This window comes from Clarias gariepinus, chromosome 7 (assembly GCF_024256425.1).
Source record: "Clarias gariepinus isolate MV-2021 ecotype Netherlands chromosome 7, CGAR_prim_01v2, whole genome shotgun sequence".
Lineage (NCBI taxonomy): Eukaryota > Metazoa > Chordata > Actinopteri > Siluriformes > Clariidae > Clarias > Clarias gariepinus.
Genome location: NC_071106.1, coordinates 40,206,635 through 40,232,875, shown reverse-complemented (window position 1 = coordinate 40,232,875; position 26,241 = coordinate 40,206,635). Strand labels below are relative to the sequence as shown.

The 26,241-nt window shown below is 45.7% G+C and overlaps 2 protein-coding genes across 3 annotated transcripts; both read right to left on the bottom strand.

The window, feature by feature from the left end:
* Positions 1–5,916: 5,916 nt before the first annotated feature.
* On the bottom strand, positions 5,917–11,982 carry LOC128527790 (ADP-ribosylation factor 5). Its single transcript, XM_053500375.1, has 6 exons — positions 11,800–11,982; positions 9,929–10,009; positions 9,039–9,148; positions 8,282–8,353; positions 8,056–8,181; positions 5,917–7,819 (listed from the first exon to the last, which is right to left on the bottom strand). The coding sequence occupies exons 1-6, from the start codon at positions 11,864–11,866 to the stop codon at positions 7,733–7,735; spliced, it is 543 nt and encodes a 180-aa protein (XP_053356350.1). The 5' UTR covers positions 11,867–11,982; the 3' UTR covers positions 5,917–7,732.
* Positions 11,983–14,450: 2,468 nt separating this feature from the next.
* Positions 14,451–26,203, bottom strand: LOC128527999 (ADP-ribosylation factor 5-like). 2 transcript variants are annotated; one of them, XM_053500706.1, is made up of 8 exons: positions 26,127–26,203; positions 22,600–22,680; positions 22,295–22,404; positions 22,085–22,156; positions 21,848–21,973; positions 21,234–21,653; positions 14,800–16,013; positions 14,635–14,651 (listed from the first exon to the last, which is right to left on the bottom strand). In XM_053500706.1, the coding sequence occupies exons 1-6, from the start codon at positions 26,191–26,193 to the stop codon at positions 21,567–21,569; spliced, it is 543 nt and encodes a 180-aa protein (XP_053356681.1). In that variant the 5' UTR covers positions 26,194–26,203; the 3' UTR covers positions 14,635–14,651; positions 14,800–16,013; positions 21,234–21,566. The 2 variants fall into 2 exon arrangements, with proteins under 2 accessions (XP_053356680.1, XP_053356681.1); XM_053500705.1 differs by having other exon boundaries at positions 14,451–16,013.
* Positions 26,204–26,241: the final 38 nt, after the last annotated feature.

Genomic DNA, 26,241 nt, shown 5'->3' with positions numbered 1-26,241 from the left:
CACAATGTATGACATGTGAATGTGTATGAATCAAAATGATCAGATCGTCCCTGATGAACAAGGCGACGAGGGCGACAGTGCTGAGGGAAAAACTCCCTGATGTATAATGTGAATGTATATTTAGTGCAGAGTGCAAACAGGGACTCCGGCAGGAGTGAAATCATAACTAAAAGGGGAGGAGCCAAAAGGAAACAGACATGAGGGGGAACTGAGATGTAAAAGAAACAATCACTTCACCTTCAACAAACCTGAGTGATCAATGAGAGTGAGGAGGACAGCATCCAAACATACCAGTTCACCATAATACTCTACGTCCATGAGTCCCCCAGATCTGCTCCTTTACCTAAGGCTAATCTATTTATAAAAATGCTTGGCTAAATAAATAGGTTTTTAGCCTGGACTTAAACACTGAGACTGTGTCTGAGTCCCGAACACTATTTGGAAGACTATTCCATAACTTTGGGACTTTGTAAGAAAAAGCTCCGCCCCCAGCTGTAGTTTTAATAATACGCGGTACTGACAAGCAGCCTGCATCCTTTGATCGAAGTAGGCGTGGCGGATCGTAAGACACTAGCAGTTCACTCAGATACTGCGGCGCGAGACCATTTAATGCTTTATACGTCAAGAGTAGTATTTTAAAATCAATGCGAAATTTCACAGGAAGCCAATGCAATGTAGATAAGATGGGGTGATGTGCTCATATCTTCTGGTTCTAGTGAGGACTCTCGCTGCTGCATTCTAGACTAACTGAAGCTTGTTTATGCATCTGGTTTATTACCAGAGAGTAAGGCATTACAATAGTCAAAAGGTGTTTTGTTACACAATGGCAAAGGTCACCCTTCAAGGAACCTATGAGATCATGGAGATGCAGCTGAAGCACACCCATCCCTGCCCTCCGGACCTGTCTGACCCATCCTGGTGCCCCGCTTCTGGCTGAAGATCTCGTCACATGGATGCCCCGTGTGTCTCTCTGGGATGCGTCTGGTGTCTGGGGATGATTCTCTCTACCTAGAAAATGGTTCTGGCCTTGACTGGTGTTGGCAACTGTTTCTCTGGGGACTTGACAGCTCGATAGTTCATGACTGGAACTTCTTACAAGTCTACCTGGGTCTTCAATAACTACCTGGACTCCATATTAACATCAATTAACATCAGCTATTATAGCTGAACTGCCTCCCACCCTACACACTGTATAAATGCAGATCATTTACTGCTTTCTGTTTCACCCAGATGAGGATGGGTTCCCTGTTGAGTCTGGTTCCTCTCAAGGTTTCTTCATATTACCATCTCAGGAAGTTTTTCCTTGCCACTGTCGCCCTCGGCTTGCTCACCAGGGACAAACTGACCATTCTGATTCATACACATTCACATTTCATACAAACTTAAATAATTTTTTTGACTGTGTAAAGCTGCTTTGCGACAATGACAATTGCTAAAAGCGCTATACAAATAAAATTTAATTGAACCTTTGAGACTTAACACTGATGAATCAATTAAGAGAGGTCACACTTCGGGGTCATGGTCACAACCTTCTATGTCAACATAGAAGACAAGATTGTCTACTTGTCCAAACAAGTTAGTTAAACCATCTTGGTGGCTTTAAAAAAAAGAAATTTTCATACCTGGTAACCAAAGCAAATTACATTCCTGCAATCTCGAACCCAGCAATTTATTTTTGCTTTTGATAAACCGAAGTCTCTTGATGCCTATTTCTTGTCTTAATTACCAATTTTACAAAGTACAGTTTATATTCTTTCTTTACAATAGCAGTCATTAAGCTTCTCTGAGGCATCTTGGTTTCCAAAATGGCGCCGGTGAGATCGGCTGCCGTCACGACTGCTCCGACCACCTTTTCTCTGTTTTTGTTCTTTAAGTTAGTTTACAGCGTTTTAAAACCGGCAAAATTACCACCATGGGTTACATTAGTTATGATAGAGACACTCTTGTTTCTATTGGTATACAATGTACTCACAATTCGACGTTTTTAACTCCGGATCCGAGCTGGCCGAGTGAGATCCTGAGGGACAACAAAGGACGCGACGCGAAGCGGCGGCCTCGAGGGAAACGAGCCGGCGTCAGGAACAGGCTGAGAGCCCGTGCACACCGCACTCCTCTGCCTAGCATCCTGCTCGCCAACGTCCAGTCACTGGAAAACAAGCTCGATGACCTCAGGGCCAGGATAAAGTTCCAGAGAGACATTCGGGACTGCAATCTCCTCTGTTTCACCGAGACATGGCTGAACCCAGCGGTGCCGGACCACGCCATTCAGCCGGCCGAGTTCTTCTCGGTTCACCGCATGGACAGGACGCGGGACTCGGGGAAGTGTTTAATGGTGAACAGCAGCTGGTGCAACAGCGCGAGCGTTGTTCCTCTCACACGCTCCTGCACACCCAACCTGGAACTACTGTCCCTCATGTGTCGTCCTTTTTACCTTCCTCGGGAGTTTACATCGGTCATAATCAGCGCCGTTTATATTCCACCACAAGCGGACACGGACACTGCCTTATGCGAGCTGCATGAGGCACTCACACAGCAACAAACACAACACCGGGACGCTGCGCTTATTGTGGCGGGGGACTTTAACAGTGCCAACCTCAAACGCGCAGCGCCGAACTTTTATCAGCACATCACCTGCCCCACCAGGGGCGAAAGGACACTGGATCACTGCTATACAACGGTCAAGGACGGCTACAAGGCACAATCTTGTCCACCGTTTGGTAAATCCGACTACGCCGCCATCTTCCTCATGCCAAAATACAAACAAAGGCTGAAACAGGAAGTTCCGGTTCAGAGGGAGGTCGCGTGCTGGACGGACCAATCGGTGGCCGCGTTACAGGACGCACTCGATGACGCAGACTGGGACATGTTCAGAAACAGCTCCGATGGTGACGTCAGCGTGTTTACGGAAGCGGTTGTGGGATTCATCGGGAAACTAGCGGACGATACCGTAGAAAAAAAGACTATTAAAACGTTTCCCAACCAGAAGCCGTGGGTGGATAAAACCATCCGCGACGCTCTGAGATCTCGCACCGCTGCCTACAACACGGGACTCGCGTCGGGGGACATGGAACCATATAAGGCTGCGTCATACAGCGTCCGGAAGGCGGTGAAAGAGGCGAAGCAGCGCTACGGGAGGAAACTAGAGTCACAGCTCCAACAGAGTGACTCTAGGAGCCTGTGGCAGGGACTAAGGACAATAACGGATTATAAAGCACCAACATCCGGTATGATAAACGCAGACGTGTCTCTGGCAGACGAGCTGAACACTTTCTATGCTCGCTTCGAGGCTGCAGCTAAAGACGCTAGCGATGCTAATGCTAGCGGCGCTAATGGCTGCAGACAGGAAGTCACTGCCAGCACCGGAAGCGCGTTCATCATCACTGAGCATGACGTGAGGAGAGCCTTCAAGAGAGTGAACACCAGGAAAGCAGCAGGACCAGACGGCATCTCAGGCCGTATTCTCAGAGCCTGCGCAGACCAGCTAGCACCTGTGTTCACTGAGATATTCAACATCTCTTTATCTCAGTCGGTGATCCCCACATGCTTCAAAGAGTCCATCATTGTTCCTGTCCCAAAGAAACCTCATCCTGCTTCCCTCAATGATTATCGCCCTGTAGCCCTCACTTCAGTAGTGATGAAGTGCTTTGAACGCCTGGTCAGAGACTTCATCATCTCTTCACTACCAGACACACTAGACCCACTACAGTTCGCTTATCGTACAAACCGTTCCACGGACGATGCAATCTCTCATCTCCTTCATACATCTCTCACTCACCTGGACACTCAGAGGGGGAATTATGTGAAAATGCTCTTCATCGACTACTGTTCTGCATTTAATACCATAATTCCCTCCACACTTACCACCAAGCTGGAGCACCTGGGACTCAGCTCATCAATGTGTCAGTGGATCTCCAATTTTCTGACTGGCAGACCACAGGCAGTAAGGATGGGCGGACATCTCTCAGCCTCCCTCACTCTCAGCACTGGAGCCCCCCAGGGTTGTGTTCTGAGCCCCCTGCTGTACTCTCTGTACACCCACGACTGCGTGGCCACTACCAGCTCCACCACCATCATCAAGTTCGCTGACGACACTGTTGTGGTGGGCCTGATCACGAACAACGATGAGACGGCCTACCTGGAGGAGGTTGGAAATCTGGAGAACTGGTGCCAGAGAAACAATCTCCTCCTGAACGTCAGTAAGACAAAGGAGCTGATAGTGGACTTTAGTACAAAGCAGGTGAGGAACTACCAGACCCCCGTCATCAACAGGAGCCCAGTGGAGAGAGTGGACAGCTTCAGATACCTCGGTGTTCACATCACGCAGGACCTGGCGTGGTCCTGTCACATCAACACCGTGGTAAAAAAGGCCCGGCAGCGTCTCTACCACCTCAGACGCTTGAGAGACTTTAGACTGCCCTCCAAGGTGCTCAGGAATTTCTACTCCTGCACCATAGAGAGCATCCTGACGGAAAATATCACGACCTGGTTCGGGAACAGCACCATGCAGGACAGACGAGCTCTACAGAGGGTGGTGCGATCAGCTGAGCGCATCATCCGCATCGAGCTCCCTGACCTGCACTCAATCTACAGCAAGCGGTGCTTGACCAAGGCCAGGAAGATCGTGAAGGACCTCAGTCACCCCAATAACGGACTGTTTACTCTGTTGCGGTCTGGGAAGCGATTCCGCTCCTTGAAGGCCAACACAGAGAGACTGAGGAGGAGCTTCTTCCCGCAGGCGATAAGGTCTCTCAACCACAACCACACCACTATGCAGAACTAACAATCTTTTCATCTTTTTCATAATTGATCAAATCCATCAATCTTCTTACATCCATGAACACTATGGACAATTACATGTCGTTTGCTTACATCCTGGACCATTGCACAAAGACACTTTAATAACTTTGCACACCTACCTTCACAACTACACTACATTTTACAGTTTTACGTTTACATCCTGGACCAGTGCACAAAGACACTTTAATAACCTCTGCACAAAGTCACTTTATTCTATGCATATTTGCACACACAGCACAGTATATTTCAATTTGTACAGTAGATTTCTATTTTTGCACATCATATTTCTATTTTTATTTTTAGTTCTATTTTTTTTTCCTAGCACATTTCTATTTTATTTTTAGTTCTATTTTTCCTAGTTTAATTTAATTTTTATTTAATTTCTATCGTATTTCTTTTATTCATATTTATTTCTTATTTGTAAACTTAATTCTCTTCTAGGGTCAATGGCAGCCGTAAAATGCATTTCACTACATTTTGTACTGTGTATGTTTGTGTATGTGACAAATAAAATTTAAAAATTTTTTTTTTAAGTGTATACAAAAGTAGCAGAATGTAGTGCAGCTGTTGTTACAACGATTAAATACACTGACCAAAGTCCTGTAAAAAATCTACAGCCTCCAGCTTACTTGCTACACAGCTACTGTTGATAGGATTATCACAGAAACTACATTAACATTAAGGAAAAACATGACAAAATAGAACATTTCAAGATGAAAATTTTTATGTGATTTTTATGATCAGCAGCCAAAAATCTAAGGTACACCAAAGTTCAAGATGGAATATCTTTGTTGTGCAGTGTTATAAACAGGTGTTGTGTCATGCTCTTTAATAAATAAAATAATTACTGGTAACTTGCTGTTTTATTGCGGTTAGAGACAACACTTACACTAATGACTAATCTTAAACACAGTGAGATTAACTTCACTTCATCACACAGTCCTACTGTAATAGTTCATTTTCGTGCTAAATTACGCCCCCTGCTGTAGGAGGCACCATTCAGCATGAAAATGCAAACTACAAGTAAACAAATTAGCATTTTCTAATAAGTGACAGATTTAATAATAACTTTAAGCAGGAGTATTTTTAAATAAACAAAAGAAGCGTGCACAGAAGAGATCAGGAGCTGCAGGTATTTTATTAACCGCTTTATTAAAAACCTTGACGAAAGAGACAGACGTCCATAAGGCTTCACTAATGCATGCTGTTCCAATCTTCAGGATTGTTTTAATCAGTTTTTATCCTAAAACAAGACCTTACATAGATAAAGTACACAAACACCTGATAACTGAAAATGAAAGTGTGAGTGCCCGCACGCGTATGAGTAACACACTCGCCGGGGCCACGCTGCGTTTATCAGAGGAATTCAGTCACAAATAAAACGTTGACCGTGAAGAGCAGCACTCGAGGAACTCGCATTAATCCCAACAGCAGAAACATGGAGAAAATGTTCGAGCCAGACGAGCACACACACACACACAAAGGTAACGAAGGAATGGTCCACTGCAGCTGGGGAGGTTTCACACTAAACCTGGGACTCTGGTTCCAGAAAGGGAAAGGAAGCAAACTCACAAGAAGTCAATTCAGCACGGAATGTTACAAGTGGAGAAAAAAAAAGAAAAGAAAAAAAAAAAAAGGTTGGATTTAATCTAAAGTTTTCCGGTGGCCCTCGACCCAGACATCAGACGCTAAATGGCTCGGGTTATAAAATCAGATGACACATTGCTCTAAAACACTGAGCTGGTCTCGTTTCCAGGAACAAACCATGATGAGTTAGAGTACATCGATAGCAGAAACATCAGGAGTGTAAAATCAACAGAAACCAGTTGCACCAGCTGAACTCCACCACTAACACGCTACATCTGTTTATCCTGAACTGTCTGAGGTGTGTTGAGGAATTCCTGGTGATGATCTGTTTGTAGGTGCTGTGGAGTCACTGGTTCTCCGATGTCATTTTTGTGGGTAACATTGAAAAGCAGCAGTAAATGGAAATAGAACATGACTGTAGAAGTAATTTAAGCTTAAAAAAGGGCACAAAAACTATTATTGGAAAAAATAAATCCTGTATGCGCATTATAATTATACGTGTAATATGGGCGGGGATCCCTTCAGTGTAAATTATAATACAGGGGTGAACATTGTTAAAGGTGCAGTTTGTCATTATTAAAAAGTGGCTTAAGCGTGTAAATTAGCCCCACCCCCAAAGGAATCATAGAAAAGGGGTGTGTTCTCATCTAAGCACAATTCTACAACAGAGATTTAATTTTAAATCAACATTTAACAATGTAAACTAAAGAAAATGTTCCTCTTTGTAAAATCTTCATATTAGAATAAAATCACTAATGATCTACAGTAACTGTTACTGAATAAATTAACAATGCAGACGGTGAGCTGCTATAATTAGATTAGACAGCTGGATACAGATGCATTAAATCCAAACTGCTAATTCTAATTATCCAATTAGTTTGATTAACTAACAAGACTAGGAATAAGCAACTTCAGCGCAACTGTTCATCTTACCAGCGCACACGCAAACACACACAAAGTTCAACTGGTGCAACTTCAAATAAACCTCTTGCTACTTTTGAACTACATAAACCGTACACTGACCCGGAACTGGGCGTGGCATGTTCATTTTATAATAACAGAAATAGACAGATCGAGTGATGCCGACCCTTTAGAACTCGCTACTAAGAAATCAAATCATTGAAGTAAAACTAAAAGTGACAAAGGGAATGAGAGAGAGGAAAAAACAAACAAACAAACAAAAAAACTAAAATCGTGGTGGTGGTAGCACTTGGCTCGACTTGCCCCTCCCCCCACTTTTAGCCCCATCCATCACACACTGGTTGTGGAGAAAAGAGTTCATAGATAGATCACCCCCACACACAAATTCTCTCTCTCTCTCTCTCGGTGTGTGAGGTGATGGACAGCACTAGCGTTTGGACAGCTCGTTGGATAACCAGTCCAGTCCTTCATAGAGCCCGGTTCCTTGTGTGGCGCACGTGGCCTGAACGTACCACTGTAGAGACAAAACACACACACACAGTGAAAACAGTGAGTATTAACTAAGAAAACACTAACTTGTGTTAAGCATTTAGTATATATTTTATTAATAAATTTGTTGATTCATAGCCGAGTCTGAGGAACAAGCGTTCAGGAAAAAAAAATCTAAATGTGAAAAGATTTTCTAAAGGTGTATGTGAGTGAGTGTGTGGTTGTGTGTGCGTGTATGTATGTCTATGTGTGTGTGTATACCGTTCGGCTGCGCAGACTCTGCAGGCCCAGTTTATCTGTGAGCTCGCTGACTGGCATGGCGTTGGGTAGATCCTGTTTGTTAGCGAACACGAGTAGCACGGCGTCCCTCAGCTCATCTTCCTGCAACTACACACACACACACACACACACACACACACACACAATGTCATGGCACAGTCATCAGCACCACATCACCCATTCCTCACAAATTAGGGCCAAACCTTACCATTTTGGAGAGCTCGTCAGCGGACTCGGCCACTCGCTCGCGATCGTTACTGTCCACCACGAAGATCAGACCCTGAGGACAACACACACACAGCATGGGGGCGGAGTTATAAACAGCACAGGTCACCGATTGGCTGAATAACAGCTGTACAGTCCTTCTTTCTTTTATTATTATTGTTATATAGTGATGACAGCACAAAATACCGATGACACTTCAGACTGTGGCGTCGTTTCTTACAGATAATGACACTCATGGGGTCGGGGTTCAGGGGTCAGAGGGGGTGCGAGGATGCCCAGGAGGTGACATGTTTTATTCAATCATAATTTAATCCTGTGCTCACGTCACATCTCCAGTAAACCTCAGTGTCTCAGTTCACATCAGATGAGATCAGGAGCTTTTGATGGTCATCCTCCAGAGATACTCCTCCACCTCCTCACAGGGACTGAGGAGACCATTTAAGATAAAAACTCTTAAATTTTTTATTTAAATCCTATCTGTTGTTCAGCCTCCACACCACTGTTATCCCCCGACACAAAAACACTGCACAGATTTCTTTCCAGAATATTTTCAGTAGTTTCGATACTCAGTAACACACCCTTGCACACTTCCCCTTCTTACTGCCCACTTCCCCTCAGGACTCATGAGTGACCAGGCTACAGCCCACGAGTGCCCACGTTAAACAGAAACACACTTGTCAAAAACCACTGACTTTCTCCTTGACGAAGATGAGCAGTGTGCTGAAAGCTCAAGTGTGTACCTGAGTGTTCTGGAAGTAGTGTCTCCACAGAGGACGGATTTTGTCCTGACCCCCGACGTCCCAGACAGTAAAGCAGATGTTCCTGTACTCCACAGTCTCCACATTAAACCCTGCAAAAGAAAAGAAAACTAAAGCTGATGAAAGTGTAACATCAGGGCTGGAGAACATCATTAAAATAACCACATGACGATTCTCAGGTCTATGGTAGGTGAGGTAGAGACCTGCTCACTAACCGACACGAGCACACGAGTGTCACGCTGCTTTAAACAATACTGACAAATATTTATTTATCTTTATTAAATTATTAATAAAATATTCTAAAGTGTTAAAGCGTGAAGAGTAAGCTGATGGATTCCGGAACACGAGATTCATCTAAATGTGGTGCAATTTCCCTATGAAGCAACACACACACACACAATGAGATTACGCTGTTTAAACACTGTGTGTGAGAGATGCTGTTCTGATTAAATAATAAACCACAGTGAGGTGTAATGAAGCGGACTCACTGCTCCAACCCTCTGGTCTTTTATTTCTGTTAAACCCAACAACTATCACTTACTAATAGGTTTATTAATTAAAGAACACCACTCATCAAAATGACTTCTCCTTTACGTTACAGCAGCTATAAACACTTGCTACCTAACCAGTCTCTCTCTCGCCAAGTTATCAGGCCAAATCGCAGCTTGTCATGTGACTGAGAAACCACAAAGCAGAGTAAACTAAGGTATTACTTTTTTTAGCTTTACCTCTGACTATAGCGTATTAGAGCGGATGTGTTGATATAAACCTACACTACTGTCTGTTACTGTCTGAGAATTAATCAACACTGCTGTTAGTGTAGTGTAAAGAGGATGTTTGTATAAACTCTTTGTGGTAAATGTTAAACTTACCGATCGTGGGGATGGTAGTCACAATTTCTCCAAGTTTCAGTTTGTACAATATTGTTGTTTTACCTGCAGCGTCCAGACCCACTGTAAGAGAAAGAGAGACACGATCAGGGCTTTTATCACTCACTAACGTCTGCATCTCAACACCACGGCTGTTATACATTGTGATGTCAGTAAAGAAACAGCGCTCCATTTAAACATTCTCATAACATGACCCGATATCCAAAGCCTGATTTTGTGCGTTGACACATTTTTAAGAAACAGGAAGTCCTGATTACAGAGTTTGGGTTTTTCAGCTGCAGAGGATTGCTCATGTCCGTCTCCACTCACGGTACCCAAAGGGCAGCGACTCTCAGCACATACGGCTCAGGGTTACTGAGCAGGAGGAGGTCAAGGGTTCAAGCCGTCACTGTGAGGCGTTTAACATAGCTCTTAGCCCGTTTTCCTCCAGGGGGCGCCGTATCTCAGCTGAAACAGACCCTTGACTTTAGATCTCTAACAAGATGAGACGTGCAAAGAAAAGAATGCTGCAATGTATGCGAGGCAAATAGAGACGTCACCTTTAACCAGGACAATGTTAATCCTAGATGACGTGTGTGTGTTTGGTGTTGAGGTGTGTGTGTGCGTTTGATTTGGGGTCAAGGGTCAGTGTTGTTGTTGGCCACAGACAGACACAGGGTCTTCTGAGTGGGGGATAAAATGACAATCACTGAGTTTTCCAGACAGAGACATGAGGGTGAAAAACTCTTCAGCATACCTATAAGCTAGTAGACAAATTCACATAGGTATTGACTCTCACAAACTCCACCCACTTCCACATAAATAATGTATGTTCTCAGCGCTTGGGCAAAAGTATGACACACTGTCAAAAAATTGAGTGATGTTTAATGCTAATGAGCCTCTACTGTAGAATGAGGCACACCTCCTGGGGGCGGGGCATATAACATTTAACTGGACAAATACAGGACTAGTACAGGACGTGTCAGCAAATCATTTAGATTAATTTACCCGGGAGTGTCAGTCTGTCCTAGAGACGCCGGCGAAAAGAACTTGTAAGATGGGTCGAGAGAGAGAGAGAGAGAGTAATGTGGATAGATTAATCGAGATACTGATCCCAAAGGAAATTCCAGAGGATCACAAATCATTTACATCAGGGCAAATGTGTAATGGGTAGGTGTTAGTCCCGGGTAAGGTTTGATTCCCAGCAGATGCCCCAGACCTCAACCCAGGATACAGGGCGGCCTTAGAACTAGTCCTGACCCGGGTTTTTTTAAATAAAAAAAAAAGGGGGGGGGGTTGAGGTAGGGCACCTGAGGTTAAAAAAAAAAAAAAAAAAAAAATTAGTGTGGATCAGACGGTACTGTTTGAAAACCTGTTAACCAGTTCAGCTAAAACATCATCATCGTAATCTTCATCATCATCATCATCATCAGAGCTTAGTAAGATTAATACTTATTACACTATATTACCACTTACACACTTTAGGTTCAGGATAACATCTACTTACTTTATTTATATAGTCTATTGAGACTTAAAGTAGATAATAAAAAAACTGACTAAAAGAAGTAAATAATTGTAATAACAGCAATAATAACTTCCCTACGTTTCCTAAATATGTCGTCCCTCAGAAAGCAGTGAGTTTAGCAATAAGCTAATCAGTGTGTTAGCTTCCAGTCAGAACATCAACTACTGATTTTATAGATTTAAAATTACCTCACTCCACTGAAACGAGAGCTTATTATTTACACATTTCAAACTCACACATTCCTTTCTTAGCGTTTCCTCATAGAATTGTGAAATCTATGCTAAGCTAACGAAGCTAGCCGTTCTTCAGTGATGCTACAGATCATTAGCCGGTAAAGCGGATCTCTCACCCATCAGAATTCTCATCTGCTTCTTCCCGAACAGTCTCCCGAACAGGGAGGAGATGGTCAGCCCCATGCTGAGACGCGGATAAACCCGGGATTCCACACACACTTCACCGCGAGGTAACGAGAACTTCCAGCGAGAGACGCTCGGTCTGCCTGCCTGCCTGCCTGCTGTTCTGCCGGGAGTCGCGCTTGCGCACTGCCACGTCATGGGCACTGCGTGGAAGATATGACGCAACATCCGGTTAGGTGCCGCCTCTTCCTCCTCTTCCTCGTCGATTGCGTGTCCTGTGAATAAAAGTCAACACTTTTATATACGAGACACAAACACAGCAGTTTGTAAAATTGTTTCATTTTATAGTTCTTTTGTAATATGCAATTATTAATTAAATGAAAACTAGGGGTAATTAAGAAACAGTTATATATAATTACAATGAAAAACTTTTACCTGCAGATCTGTTTCCCTAAGTTTACTTGTTGTCCTTAAAGACAAACATCCTAATTATATTTTTGTACACCTGCTTTTTTTTTATAAAAACAAATGTAAAGTTAAAATGTCCTCTATGATTTAGCTTTTTTTAATGTAAGTATTATGAAACTTCTTTTACACTCTTAAAATACAATCATATATATATAAATTAATAAATTGAATAACATTAAATATACAGGAGTTGGACAATGAAACTGAAACGCCTGGTTTTAGACCACAGTAATTCATTAGTCTGGTGTAGGACCTCCTTTTGCTCCCATTACAGCATCAACTCGTCTTGGGAATGACAGATACAAGTCCTGCACGGTGGCACAGAGCGATTTTAAACCGTTACTCTTACAGAATAGTGACCAGGTCACGACGTGATGCTGGTGGAGGAAAACGGTTCCTGACTCGCTCCTCCAAAACACCCAAAGTGGCTCAATAATCTTTAGATCTGGTGACCGTGCAGGCCATGGGAGATGTTCAACTTCACTTTCATGTTCATCAAACCACTCTGTCACCAGTCTTGTTGTGTGTATTAGTGAATTATCATCCTGATACACGGCACCGCCTTCAGAATACAATGTTTAAACCACTGGGTGCACAGGGTCCTCCAGAATGGTTCAGTAGTCCTTGGCAGTGACGAGTATTGGGCCTGGGGAATGTCATGATATTGCAGCCCAAACCATCACTGATCCACCCCCATGCTTCACTCTGGGCATGCAACAGTCTTGATGGTACTGTACACTTCTTTGGGGCTTCTCCACAATGTAACTCTCCCGGATGTGGGACAGACAGCGAAGATGGACTCATCAGAGAACAATACATGTCCACAGCCCAAGCGAAGTATGGCATTGGCAAAGGTTTGGCTATAGCAGCCCGGCCATGTACAGTACATTGACCCTGTGGAGTTCCTGACAAACAGTTTTGGTGGAATTGAGGTGCACATTTAATTCTGCAGTGAGTTGGGCAGCTGTGGTTTTATGGGGTTTTTTTTTTTACCACCGGGACATCCCTTTCAGACAGCTTTCTCTTGAGTCTAGTTACTCCTGTTGGATGTGGTTAGGCCTTTTTGGTGGTATGCTGACGTTACCCTGGATACCGTGGCTCTTGATACATCAGAGAGACTTGCTGTCTTGGTCACAGATGCGCCAGCGAGACGCGCACCAAGAATTTGTCCTCTTTTAACCTCTGATATGTCACCCATAATATTGGGTGTAATGCAATATTTTAAGTAAAACTGTGTTATTACTCTGATAATTAAACCTTTACACTCTGCTCTTACTGGTGAAATGTGTAATCAATGAAGACTGGCTTCCAGGCTGGTCACATTTAGCCACGAAACCTCCAACACTAAATTGGCCAGTGTTTCAGTTTCATTGTCCAACCCCTGGATATTTGTATTTTAACAGTGTAAAAAAAGTTTCATAATTCTTACATTAAAAAAATTACATTTTTACATTAGGAATGTGAGAACATAAGAATATATATTATACCTACATTTAAAATATGTTAGATTAAAGTTGTTCAAACTCAGGGCTTAAAATGAATAAAACATTCATTTTTATAGGAACATTATTTTTGCTTTTCTCCTGCACTGACTGATGAGTGTGGGGTTTTTTTTATGGTTATGAGTGTACTTACTGTCAAATTGTTTTTAGTCAACTAATAGTCAAGTCTTTTATACTCAACAATATTTTTATTGATTTTAAACAGGGATATAACAGGGTAAACATGTAATGTTTTAATACAGATTTTATAACCCCCTTATTTTAGCAATTTCCCTCTTGGATTAATAAAGTTCTTTGAATCGTAAATCTTGAATTTTTACATGTATAAGTAAGGCTAGACATCTGGCATTAAAAAAAGGAGAGAAAGGGGAAATAAAACATGGAGCTGGAAGTTTTTTGGTTCTGAGTGCAAAAAAAGGGGAAAAGAAAACAAACAATTAAATAAGAAGGGAATCAAACTATAAATGTATATGAAAAAGCGAAGGAAGGGCCCTCACACCTGTTGAAATCTCAAGTCTGAATAACAGATTGAGTAGTGAATCTAATAGTCAAGTCTTTTAAAACAGAGGATGAGGTGTTTGTGTGGGTCTGAATGTGTGCACTCACACTGGAGGGTAGCGTCTGTAGTGTCTGAGTGTAAAATACACAAAAAGTATTTATCTAAAAATCCGTAATTCTTATAGCTAAAACATAACTGAATAAACAATCTATCTGTGTAGTGTCGTGATGCCTTTGGATTTTAGTTGCATGCTAAGTGATACATGCTACATGAACTGAGTTATAGTTCATTTCTAAACCGCCTGCAAACACTGAGAGGTGAAATCTGTACTTACGCAACATCAGGAAACCCAATGTGTAATCTCAATCAGTCGAATCTGAATAAAAGGGAAGTGTGAGAGTGAGAGGGCAGTACTGCTCGGATCACAGCGTGTGGATCTGTTAGATATAAAGCTAATATTAGAACTAAAACACCATCAGGTGAAACATCAGAGGCACGCTGTTATTGCATCATCATGGGCTGACCTTAACACACGCCGCCGCACATCACAGACAGACCAGGCAGGGCAGGTCGAGGTCATGATCAATATCACATGAGCACTCTGTAACACACACACACACAAATATGTGTGTGAGGTGTTCCGGATGATTATCCTGCAGCATGAGGCTGACCTGGGACAGAAGAGACGGTATCTCACAGACAGGAAGTGAATTAAACCCATAAAGGAAGCTCCATCATACAGCTATACAGTTTAAACCTTATATTTGTTTAGAAGATTCGTACCCTGAGTGCAGATTAGTACCCTGAGTTAACAGTCCAGATGTTCAAACGTCCAGATCATTAAACAGTGAACTTAAACATAAAGTGTATTCACGCGGGGGTCCGGCTCATTTCAGTTCCTCAGAGCGGACTGGAAGACTTTGAGGAAGAGGAACACACAGGTTCAGTGACTCAATTACATTTGGCAGATGATCTTCTTCAGAGAGTCTACAAAAGTGCTTTGATGTTTCCATCGTAAGATCCTGACACTGGGTTAATCGTGAATACCATCAGTCACACACTGTTTAGGAAATTTTTTTTTTTTTGGACTGTGGATTAACCTAACTATGTCAGAAACAGACAGGGTCTTTAGTCGGTGCTTAAAGATTGCCAGAGACTCTGCTGTACGGACATCTAGAGGAAGTTCATTCCAGCATCTCAGTGCCAGAACAAAAAACAGTCCGATGCCTGAGAGACGAGGCGAGCGATGCTAGAGGATGAGAGGGAACGTGGTGTGGTGCGAGGTGTGATTAGAGCTGAGAGGTAGATGGATGGTGGGCTGTTTTTAGCTTCATAGGCGAGCATCAGGGTATTGAATTTGATGCAGCAGCTACAGGAAGCCAGTGCAGGGGCGGAGGAGTGGGGGTGTGGGAGAACTTTAAAGTAGAAGACAAGACGTGCAGCTGCATTCTGGATCAGCTGCAGAGGACAAATGGTGGACAGAGGAAGATCTGCCAGGAGTGAGGTGCAGTAGTTCAGTCTAGAAATAACAAGGGACTGAACAAGCACCTAAGTAGCCTGCGAAGAAAGAAATGGGCGGAGTCTTCTGATGTTGTAAAGAAGAAATCGACAAGAGCGAGTAAGGTGAGTGATGTGCGAGGGAAATGATAGATGACTGTCCACCACAGTTACCCCAGGGAGAACACAAGGTCTTGACGGAATGAGATGTCTGCCAGACGTGCTGAGATCCGGGGGAAACCTGAGGAAGAAAAGGAGAGAATGAGCCGCGTGTCAGTGTCATGCACACTCGGAACGCGACCGGCACTAGGACCCGGAAGTTAAGCGGTCGCAAACCAGGAAGTATAAAAGAGGTAAACAAACCATAGCACCTCGCTCAGTCATTGAGTTTAGCCGATGCCACGTCTGATTCCTGCTTCTAACTGTGAGTACTCACCTTTTTGGTTTCAATTCCTGATCGAGTGTGTATTTATAGGACGCGGGTTAGATTGTGTCTTTCCCTTACTCCCCATCTGTGAGAGTCCTTAGACTAAAAGCGTGATTATCCTGCCTACTCGTGTTTCATCCGCGTTTGGGTTTACCATTCACGCTACAAAGGGCTAACCGCTAAAGCTACGTCTTCTGGTCATCTCAGGTTAGTTCTTGACAGAATGACTGAGCCTTCCGCGGTGAACCCAGCGGATTACGCGCACCTCTGCGATGTGGTTGATCAGCATGCCAAGCTCATCAACACGCTAACCGGGGAGATCGCTAATCTGCGCCGGGACCTCCAAGACGTCGCGGCCTTGCGCCGCGAGGTCGCGGAGCTCCGGCGGGAGAACGCGGATCTCCGGGCGGCTGTGGATAGCGCGGCTAGCCGGTCTCCCGTCGCGGCGGCCGCGGCGCCGCACCAACCCCCCCCCCCTCCTTCTGATGTATTTTTGGCACTTCCGGATAAATGGGACGGCACGGACGGGAAGTGTAATGTGTTTCTAACAGCGCTTGATTTGGTGTTTGAGTTCAATGCCACCAGGTACTCCACCGATCGGCTACGCATCGCGCTTCTGGTCTCGTTGCTATCCGGGCAGGCAGCTGAGTGGGCCACGGCAGTTCTCCGGGCGGATTCAGACACCGCGCACTCATATAACGAGTTCACCCGCCAACTCAGACTCACCTTCGAACACCCAGCGGGCGAGGTGGAGACCGACACCAAGCTCTACCATCTGCGGCAGGGAGGATCGTCCGTGAGCCGGTACGCTGCTGAGTTCCGGACCCTCGCTGTGCAGACCGACTGGGGAGATGCCGCGCTCCGGACATCCTTCTACGAGGGACTGGCTCCACGTATCAAAGACGAGCTCGCCGGGCGAGAGCTTCCTGCTACCCTGGAGGGGATGATCCAGCTCTCCCTCCGTATCGATCAACGCATCCTCTCTCGCCCGAAGCCAGCCCCTAGGACCCTGCCGCCTGCACCTACCTTCTCCTACACCACGCCACGACCACCTACTGCTTTCACCACCTCCACTACTGGACCTATCGGATCTCCACCTCCTGCCGTGGTTGACACCGGAGCCGGGGAACCCATGCAATTAGGACGCGCCTCCCTGACCGTGGCGGAACGCGAACGACGGTATCGAGAGGGGCTGTGTGCCTACTGTGGGTCGGCGGCGCACCACCGAGCTACTTGTCCAATTCGCCCGGGAAACGCGCAGCCCCGGTGAGTGGAAGGAGAGACTCACCGGGCCCCCTCCACCTCTCCTCCACAATCGACGCCACCATCTCACGTTTCACGGTTCAGGTAAACCTCCAAATTGGCCACAAACGAGTTCGAAGCGCCGCGTTCATCGACTCCGGTGCCGCGGGTAACTTCATTGACTCTAATTATGCCAAAGATTTGGGGGTGAGGACTGAGGCGTTATCCCAGCCGGTAAACATCACTTCGGTCGACGGTCGGCCCTTATCATCCAGCCCTATCACCCATCAGACCCAACCCATCACGCTCGCCATAGACCAACACCAGGAGCAGATCCAATTTCACCTTACCACCATCTCATCACCGCCCATCATCCTCGGCTATCCCTGGCTGTTACAGCATGACCCGATCATTTCGTGGACCCGGAACCGGATTCTCCAGTGGGGGCCGACCTGCACCGAACTCTGCCTACAGGCACGGACTGGGACGTGTTCCAGGGAGTCCGAGGCCCCCGACGTCGACACCAACGCCATCCCTATCGCCTATCGAGACCTGGCTGAAGTTTTTTGTAAGAAACGCGCCACCCATCTCCCGCCTCATCGCCCTTACGACCTGGCGATAGAACTTCAGCCGGGCTCCGTCCCTCCCCGCGGCCATCTCTATTCGCTATCCACCTCGGAGACGCAGGCGATGGAGGAATACGTCACCAACGCCCTCCGTCAGGGAACCATCCGGCCATCCACCTCGCCTGCCGCCGCGGGGTTCTTCTTCGTCAAGAAGAAAGGGGGCGAACTTCGCCCATGTGTCGACTATCGGGGGCTAAACAACATCACCATTAAGAACAGACATCCACTACCACTCACCAACTCAGCCCTGGACGCCCTTTCTGGTGCCACCATATTCACCAAGTTGGACCTCCGGAGCGCCTACAACTTGGTGCGCATCAGAGAGGGTGATGAGTGGAAGACGGCTTTCATCACACCCACCGGACATTATGAGAGCCTGGTCATACCATTTGGACTCTGCAACGCACCCTCGGCCTTCCAACAATTCATAAATGACGTCCTCCGAGACATGCTGGGCCGATGGGTGTTCGTCTACCTGGACGACATCCTCATCTACTCCCGCCACCTGGAAGAACATATCCAACACGTACGTGCTGTTTTAAAGAGATTGCTCGCTCACCAACTGTACTGCAAGCTGGAAAAATGTGCTTTTCACCAGCACTCCACCACGTTCCTGGGTTTTGTCATCTCGCCCCAGGGTGTGGCCATGGACCCGCAGAAGCTAGAAGCTGTACGTCACTGGCCCTTACCCAGGACACTCAAACAGCTTCAGCGGTTTCTCGGGTTTGCGAACTTCTATCGTCGCTTTATCCGGGGCTACAGTACAGTTGCAGCACCATTGACCACATTGACCAGGCCCTCACCTCACCCATTTCAGCTCAATCCCACCGCCATCTCAGCCTTCAAGGAACTCTGCCATCGTTTCACCACCGCCCCGATTCTTCTTCATCCGGATGCCAATAAACCCTTCGTTGTGGAGGTGGACGCGTCGGATGTGGGCGCCGGCGCGGTTCTCTCCCAGCGAGGTCCAGACCAGAAACTGCACCCTTGCAGTTTCTTCTCCAAAAAATTTGACCCCACTCAGCAGCGATACGGGGTAGGGGACCGCGAGCTGTTGGGCATAAAGTGGGCTTTGGAGGAATGGCGTCACTGGCTCCAGGGCGCCAGTGAGCCATTCATCGTCTGGACCGATCACCAAAACCTGATCACCATCAAGAACCTTAAGCAGCTCAATCCACGACAGGCACGGTGGGCACTATTTTTCGAACAATATAATTTCCATCTTTCTTACCGTCCGGGGTCGAAGAACACCAAAGCCGACGCCCTATCACGCCAGTATGAGGACGACCTCCCCCGGACGGAACCCGTGCCTGTCATCCACCCATCCCGAATCCTCGCACCCCTCCACTGGGATTTGGAGACCAGGGTCCGCCAGGCACAGGCGGCGGAGACCGAACCGGCAGGTGTGCCGCCTGGACGACTCTACGTACCCCAACAGCTGCGAGCGGAGGTTCTCCAATGGGGGCATTCGTCCACCATCGCCGGACATTCTGGGGCGCGACGAACCTTATCATTTATCCAACGAGCGTTCTGGTGGCCCTCCTTGAGGAGAGACGTCCGCGAGTTCGTTCAGGCGTGCCCGGTGTGCGCCAGGGCAAAAGACACAAACCAACCAACTCCAGGAGAACTCCAACCACTCCCAGTTCCTCGACGGCCCTGGACGCACATCGCCCTGGATTTCATCACGGGCCTGCCGGTTTCAGAGGGTAAGGACACCATTTTAACCATCGTTGATCGGTTCTCCAAGGCCGTGCACCTGGTGGCCCTAGCCGGACTCCCATCAGCTAAAGACACCGCAGAATTGATTTTGGAACACGTAGTCCGACTGCATGGGTTCCCAAAGGACATCGTCTCGGACAGAGGGCCCCAGTTCACGGCCCGGTTCTGGAAGGCCTTCTGCCGTCTGATCAATTCCACCTGTAGTCTGTCGTCCGGTTACCATCCCCAGACTAATGGTCAGACGGAACGGACCAACCAACAACTGGAGCGCTACCTGAGATGTTTCGTGTCCGATCGCCAGCGCTCCTGGGCCCGCTACCTCAAATGGGCCGAACTGTCCCACAACCTACACGTCTCCTCAGCCACCAACCTAAGCCCATTTGAGGTGTGCCATGGTTTCCATCCTCCCATGTTCGACCATCAAGAACCGGAGGTTGACGTACCATCGGCCCAACAGTTGGTCCGTAGGTGTCGGCAGATATAGAATCAAGCGAATCGCGCCATCCAGCGAGCCAACACCAGCTACGTCGCCCAGCATCGCCGCCGACACCCACCGGGACGGTTGTACCACGTAGGTGACAAGGTATGGCTATCAACTAAAAACCTCCATCTGCACACCGAATCAAGAAAACTATCACCAAGGTTCATCGGACCATACCGCATCACGTTACGGATTAACCCTGTCACCTACCGGCTCCAGCTGCCTGCGGCGCTCCGGATCCACCCAGTCTTCCATACATCACAGCTAAAACCCTTCATCACTTCACCTCTGGTTCCACCCACCCCCCCTGCTCCTCCTCCCCGAATCATTGACGGCGGTCCCGCGTACACCGTGCGACGAATCCTCGATTCGCGACCTCGGGGCAGGGGCACCCAGTACCTGGTCGATTGGGAAGGCTACGGCCCCGAGGAGCGATCTTGGGTCCCAGCACGGTTCATCCTCGATCCTGAGCTCATCCGGGACTACCGTCACAGGGTATCCTCCACCTCAGGACCGTCTGGAGCCGGTCCTGGACAGGGGGGTACTGTCATGCACACTCGGAACGCGACCGGCACTAGGACCCGGAAGTTAAGCGGTCGCAAACCAGGAAGTATAAAAGAGGTAAACAAACCATAGCACCTCGCTCAGTCATTGAGTTTAGCCGATGCCACGTCTGATTCCTGCTTCTAACTGTGAGTACTCACCTTTTTGGTTTCAATTCCTGATCGAGTGTGTATTTATAGGACGCGGGTTAGATTGTGTCTTTCCCTTACTCCCCATCTGTGAGAGTCCTTAGACTAAAAGCGTGATTATCCTGCCTACTCGTGTTTCATCCGCGTTTGGGTTTACCATTCACGCTACAAAGGGCTAACCGCTAAAGCTACGTCTTCTGGTCATCTCAGGTTAGTTCTTGACAGTCAGCTGCATAACAATGGTATAAAAGGCTGTGAGAGGAAATGACCTCACCAGGGGAGAACAGAGGAGGACCAAGTACTAAGCCCTGTGGGACACCAATGGAATGTGTGTGTGGAGTAGATGTGGATCTCATGGCACCTCCAGATTCTCCTGCTGCTTTTACTTGGGGAAGATAAAGGACGAGTGCAGGAGTGTTACAGTGTGAGGACTCACAGCGCGGCGGCTCAGCTGTTACAGTGAGGAGGAGCTCTGATTAACATCTCACCTTCACACTGAGCACGCTGAGAAAAGCTTCAAAACATACACTCACACACATTATAACAGAGTCCATAGATGAAAACTTTATCTGTCTCTCTGTCTCTTGGTCTATGGTGATGGACAGCATTAGCGCTTGGACAGCTCATTGGCTAACCAGTCCAGTCCTTCTATGAGTCCGGGTCCTTGTGTAGCACATGCGGCCTGAACAAACCACTAAAGAGACAAGGATCATAGACACACACACACACACACACACACACACACAGTAAGAAGAAGGACAGAAACATCTTATTGTGGCCGAGGAATTGTGTGCATATGTGTTTGAGAGCGTGTGTGTGTGTGTATATTACTGCAAGACTGTGTGTGTGTGTATGTGTGTGTCTACGTGTGTGTGTGTGTGTGTGTACCGTTCGGCTGCGCAGATTCTGCAGGCCCAGTCTCTCTACGACCTCGCTGACCGGCATGGCGTTGGGTAGATCCTGTTTGTTGGCGAACACCAGCAACACGATGTCCTTCAGCTCATCTTCCTGCAGCTGCACACACACACACACACACACACACACACAGTATATACACATTATTGTCATGGCGCATTAATCAGCACCACATCACACGTTCCTCACACATTAAGGCTAAATCCTCACCATTTTGGAGAGCTCATCAGCAGACTCGGACAATCGCTTGTGGTCGTTACTGTCCACCACGAAGATCAGACCCTGAAGACAAAACACACACACACACACACACAGCATTAGTATTTAATAAATATATATTAGTGTTACTAAAAACAGAAACAAAAATGATGTTTGGAATTTATGATAAATACTTTAGAAAGTTTAAATAGCAGTGTGTACCTGAGTGTTCTGGAAGTAGTGTCTCCACAGAGGACGGATTTTGTCCTGACCCCCGACGTCCCAGACGGTGAAGCAGATGTTCCTGTACTCCACAGTCTCCACATTAAACCCTGCAGAAGGAAATTGAACAGCTTCACACGGCACTGCCACGACGACAGCTCGTCCCCGGGCCTCAGTACCAACACCTACAGCTCATCATCATCTAACAGGGGAACCGTTTAACGCTTCCTCATTTACCCTCATTCACCAGGTGTAAACCAATATAATCTGAGTAAAATATTCTGACACACACAATGTATTCTCACCGATGGTAGGGATGGTGGTGAAGACCTCTCCGAGCTTCAGCCGGTACAGTATGGTTGTTTTACCTGCTGCGTCCAAACCCACTAAACATAATGAATTAATAAAACAGAAATTGTATATATTTTTGTGACTATATTTATTATAATTTATTTCAATAATAATAATAATTACATTTTAATAAATAATAATATTAACAGTAATAATAACAATTAACAATAAATTATTAAAAAAAAAGTTATATACACTACACTATCACTCAAAGGTTCAGGATTGCGTGCAAATTACTTTGTTTTTGTTTAGTGATTTATTTACTACATTCTACCACAATATATTGTACAAATAAGACATATGGAATTATGTAATTATATAACAACAGCAGTAACAGTCAGATGTTATTATAAGACATGAAGCTCAGCTGTTCTGGATCAGTCCCTATAAGAACAGTATCGTGTCGAGTGTGTTTGTGAAACCCATCATGATGAAATGAGAAGTTCATTTAGAGTCACCAGCCTCAGAAATCACCAATTAACAACCAGCAGCTCAGATTAGAGCCGTTATGAAGCTTTACAGAGCAGAAGGAGCAGATAAACATCTCAATATCAACTGTTCAGAGGAGATTATTGTGTGTTTTGGATAATAAACACCTTCAGTATTGTTTTACAGTGTAGAGAGAAATAAACATCAGGGACGGGCATGGAGTTAGAGAGGGGTGTACAAACTTTTGAGCGGGTGTGTATATAATTTAAATGACAGCCCACACAGAGCCTCTAATTATTGAATTCAGTTAAACCTGTTAGTTTTGTATTAAAACATACAGATAATAAATTAAACTAATAAACAATAATTTATTATTTTATGACAGATTAGAATTATTGCATAAAAACCAAAAGAAACACTAGAATCTGAGCTTTTTTTAAATAATATATTGCTGTGAATGTGGTTTACAATAAACAGATTAAACAAATCCACATTCTGTAAAAATAAATGTTTAATATTAATGACAGTAAAATAATCTGCTCAGTTTGTGATGCTGAAATTACAGTTAACTCTCAGTAATAACGCGTTATAACGTGTCTTAACTGTTAAGGTCAGAATTTATGAGTATTAATTTACACACAGTTGAGTTTCAGTAAAACTGATCAATTAAATTTACACTAATTAACTCATTAACATAACTGTACAGAACTGGTCGCGCGCTACATCACACACACACTCACACACACACACACACACAGAGACAGAGACTTTACACACACACACACAAACACAGAGACTTTACACACACACACACACACACACACACAGACAGAGACTTTACACACACACACAGACAGAGACTTTACACACACACACACACACACACACAGACAGAGACTTTACACACACACACACACACACACACAGACAGAGACTTTACACACACACACACACACACACACACAGACAGAGACTTTACACACACACACACACACAGACAGAGACTTTACACACACACACACTCACACACACACAGACAGAGACTTTACACACACACACACACACACACACACACACACAGACAGAGACTTTACACACACACACACACACACACAGACAGAGACTTTACACACACACACACACACACACACACACACAGACAGACAGAGTCTTTACACACACACACACACACACACACACACAGAGAGAGACTTTAAACACACACACACACACACACAGACAGACAGAGACTTTACACACACACACACACACACACACACACAGAGAGAGACTTTAAACACACACACACACACACACAGACAGAGAGACTTTACACACACACACACACACACACACACACACACACACACACACAGACAGAGACTTTACACACACACACACACACACACACAGAGACTTTACACACACACACACACACACACACACACACACACAGACAGACAGAGACTTTACACACACACACACACAGACAGAGACTTTACACACACACACACACACAGACAGAGACTTTACACACACACACACACACACACACACACACAGACAGAGACTTTACACACACACACACACACACACACACACGACAGAGACTTTACACACACACACACACACACACACACAGACAGAGACTTTACACACACACACACACACACACAGACAGACAGAGACTTTACACACACACACACACAGACAGAGACTTTACACACTCACACACACACACACACACACACAGACAGAGTCTTTACACACACACACACACACACACACACACACACACACACACACAGACAGAGACTTTACACACACACACACAAACACACACAGAGACACACACACACACAGACAGAGACTTTACACACACACACACACACACACACACACACACACACACACAGAGACTTTAAACACACACACACACACACACACACACAGACAGACAGAGACTTTACACACACACACACACACACACAGAGAGACTTTAAACACACACACACACACACACACACACACACACACACACAGAGAGACTTAAACACACACACACACACAGAGAGAGACTTTAAACACACACACACACACACACACACAGAGACAGAGACTTTACACACACACACACACACACAGAGACAGAGACTTTACACACACACACACACACACAGAGACAGAGACTTTACACACACACACAGAGACAGAGACTTTAAACACACACACACACAGAGACAGAGACTTTACACACACACACACACACACACACAGACAGAGACTTTACACACACACACAGAGAGAGAGACAGAGACTTTAAACACACACACACAGAGACAGAGACTTTACACACACACACACACACAGACAGAGACTTTACACACACACACACACACACACACACGACAGAGACTTTACACACACACACACACACACACGAGACAGAGACTTTACACACACACACAGAGACAGAGACTTTAAACACACACACACACAGAGACAGAGACTTTACACACACACACACACACACACACACCACAGACAGAGACTTTACACACACACACACACACACAGAGACAGAGACTTTACACACACACACAGAGACAGAGACTTTAAACACACACACAGAGAGAGAGACAGAGACTTTACACACACACACACACACACACACAGAGACAGAGACTTTACACACACACACAGAGACAGAGACTTTACACACACACACAGAGAGAGAGACAGAGACTTTACACACACACACACACACACACAGACAGAGACTTTACACACACACACAGACAGAGACAGAGACTTTACACACACACACAGACAGAGACTTTACACACACACACAGAGAGAGAGACAGAGACTTTACACACACACACACACACACACACACAGACAGAGACTTTACACACACACACACACAGAGACAGAGACTTTACACACACACACAGACAGAGACTTTACACACACACACACACAGAGAGACAGAGACTTTACACACACACACACACAGACAGAGACTTTACACACACACACACACACTCACACATTAATATCCTCATGTTCATTTTGCCAAAAAGTCTCCCGAAGATCGATGATATGGTTGAACCCATCAGGATTCGATTCTTTTGACACTTTGTGCTTTAATTCCGTTAGGTCGC

Coding starts and splice junctions, on each gene's coding strand:
- LOC128527999 (XM_053500705.1), bottom strand. CDS start 26,193: ATGGGTTCAACCATATCATCGATCTTCGGGAGACTTTTTGGCAAAATG. Junction 22,681..26,126: donor GAACATGAGGATATTAATGT/GTGAGTGTGTGT, acceptor CATTATGTTTAG/TGGGTTTGGACGCAGCAGGT. Junction 21,974..22,084: donor CTGATGAGCTCTCCAAAATG/GTGAGGATTTAG, acceptor GTGTGTGTGCAG/CTGCAGGAAGATGAGCTGAA.
- LOC128527790 (XM_053500375.1), bottom strand. CDS start 11,866: ATGGGGCTGACCATCTCCTCCCTGTTCGGGAGACTGTTCGGGAAGAAG. Junction 9,149..9,928: donor GACTACCATCCCCACGATCG/GTAAGTTTAACA, acceptor TTTCTTTTGCAG/GGTTTAATGTGGAGACTGTG. Junction 7,820..8,055: donor AGAGTCTGCGCAGCCGAACG/GTATACACACAC, acceptor TTGTCTCTACAG/TGGTACGTTCAGGCCACGTG.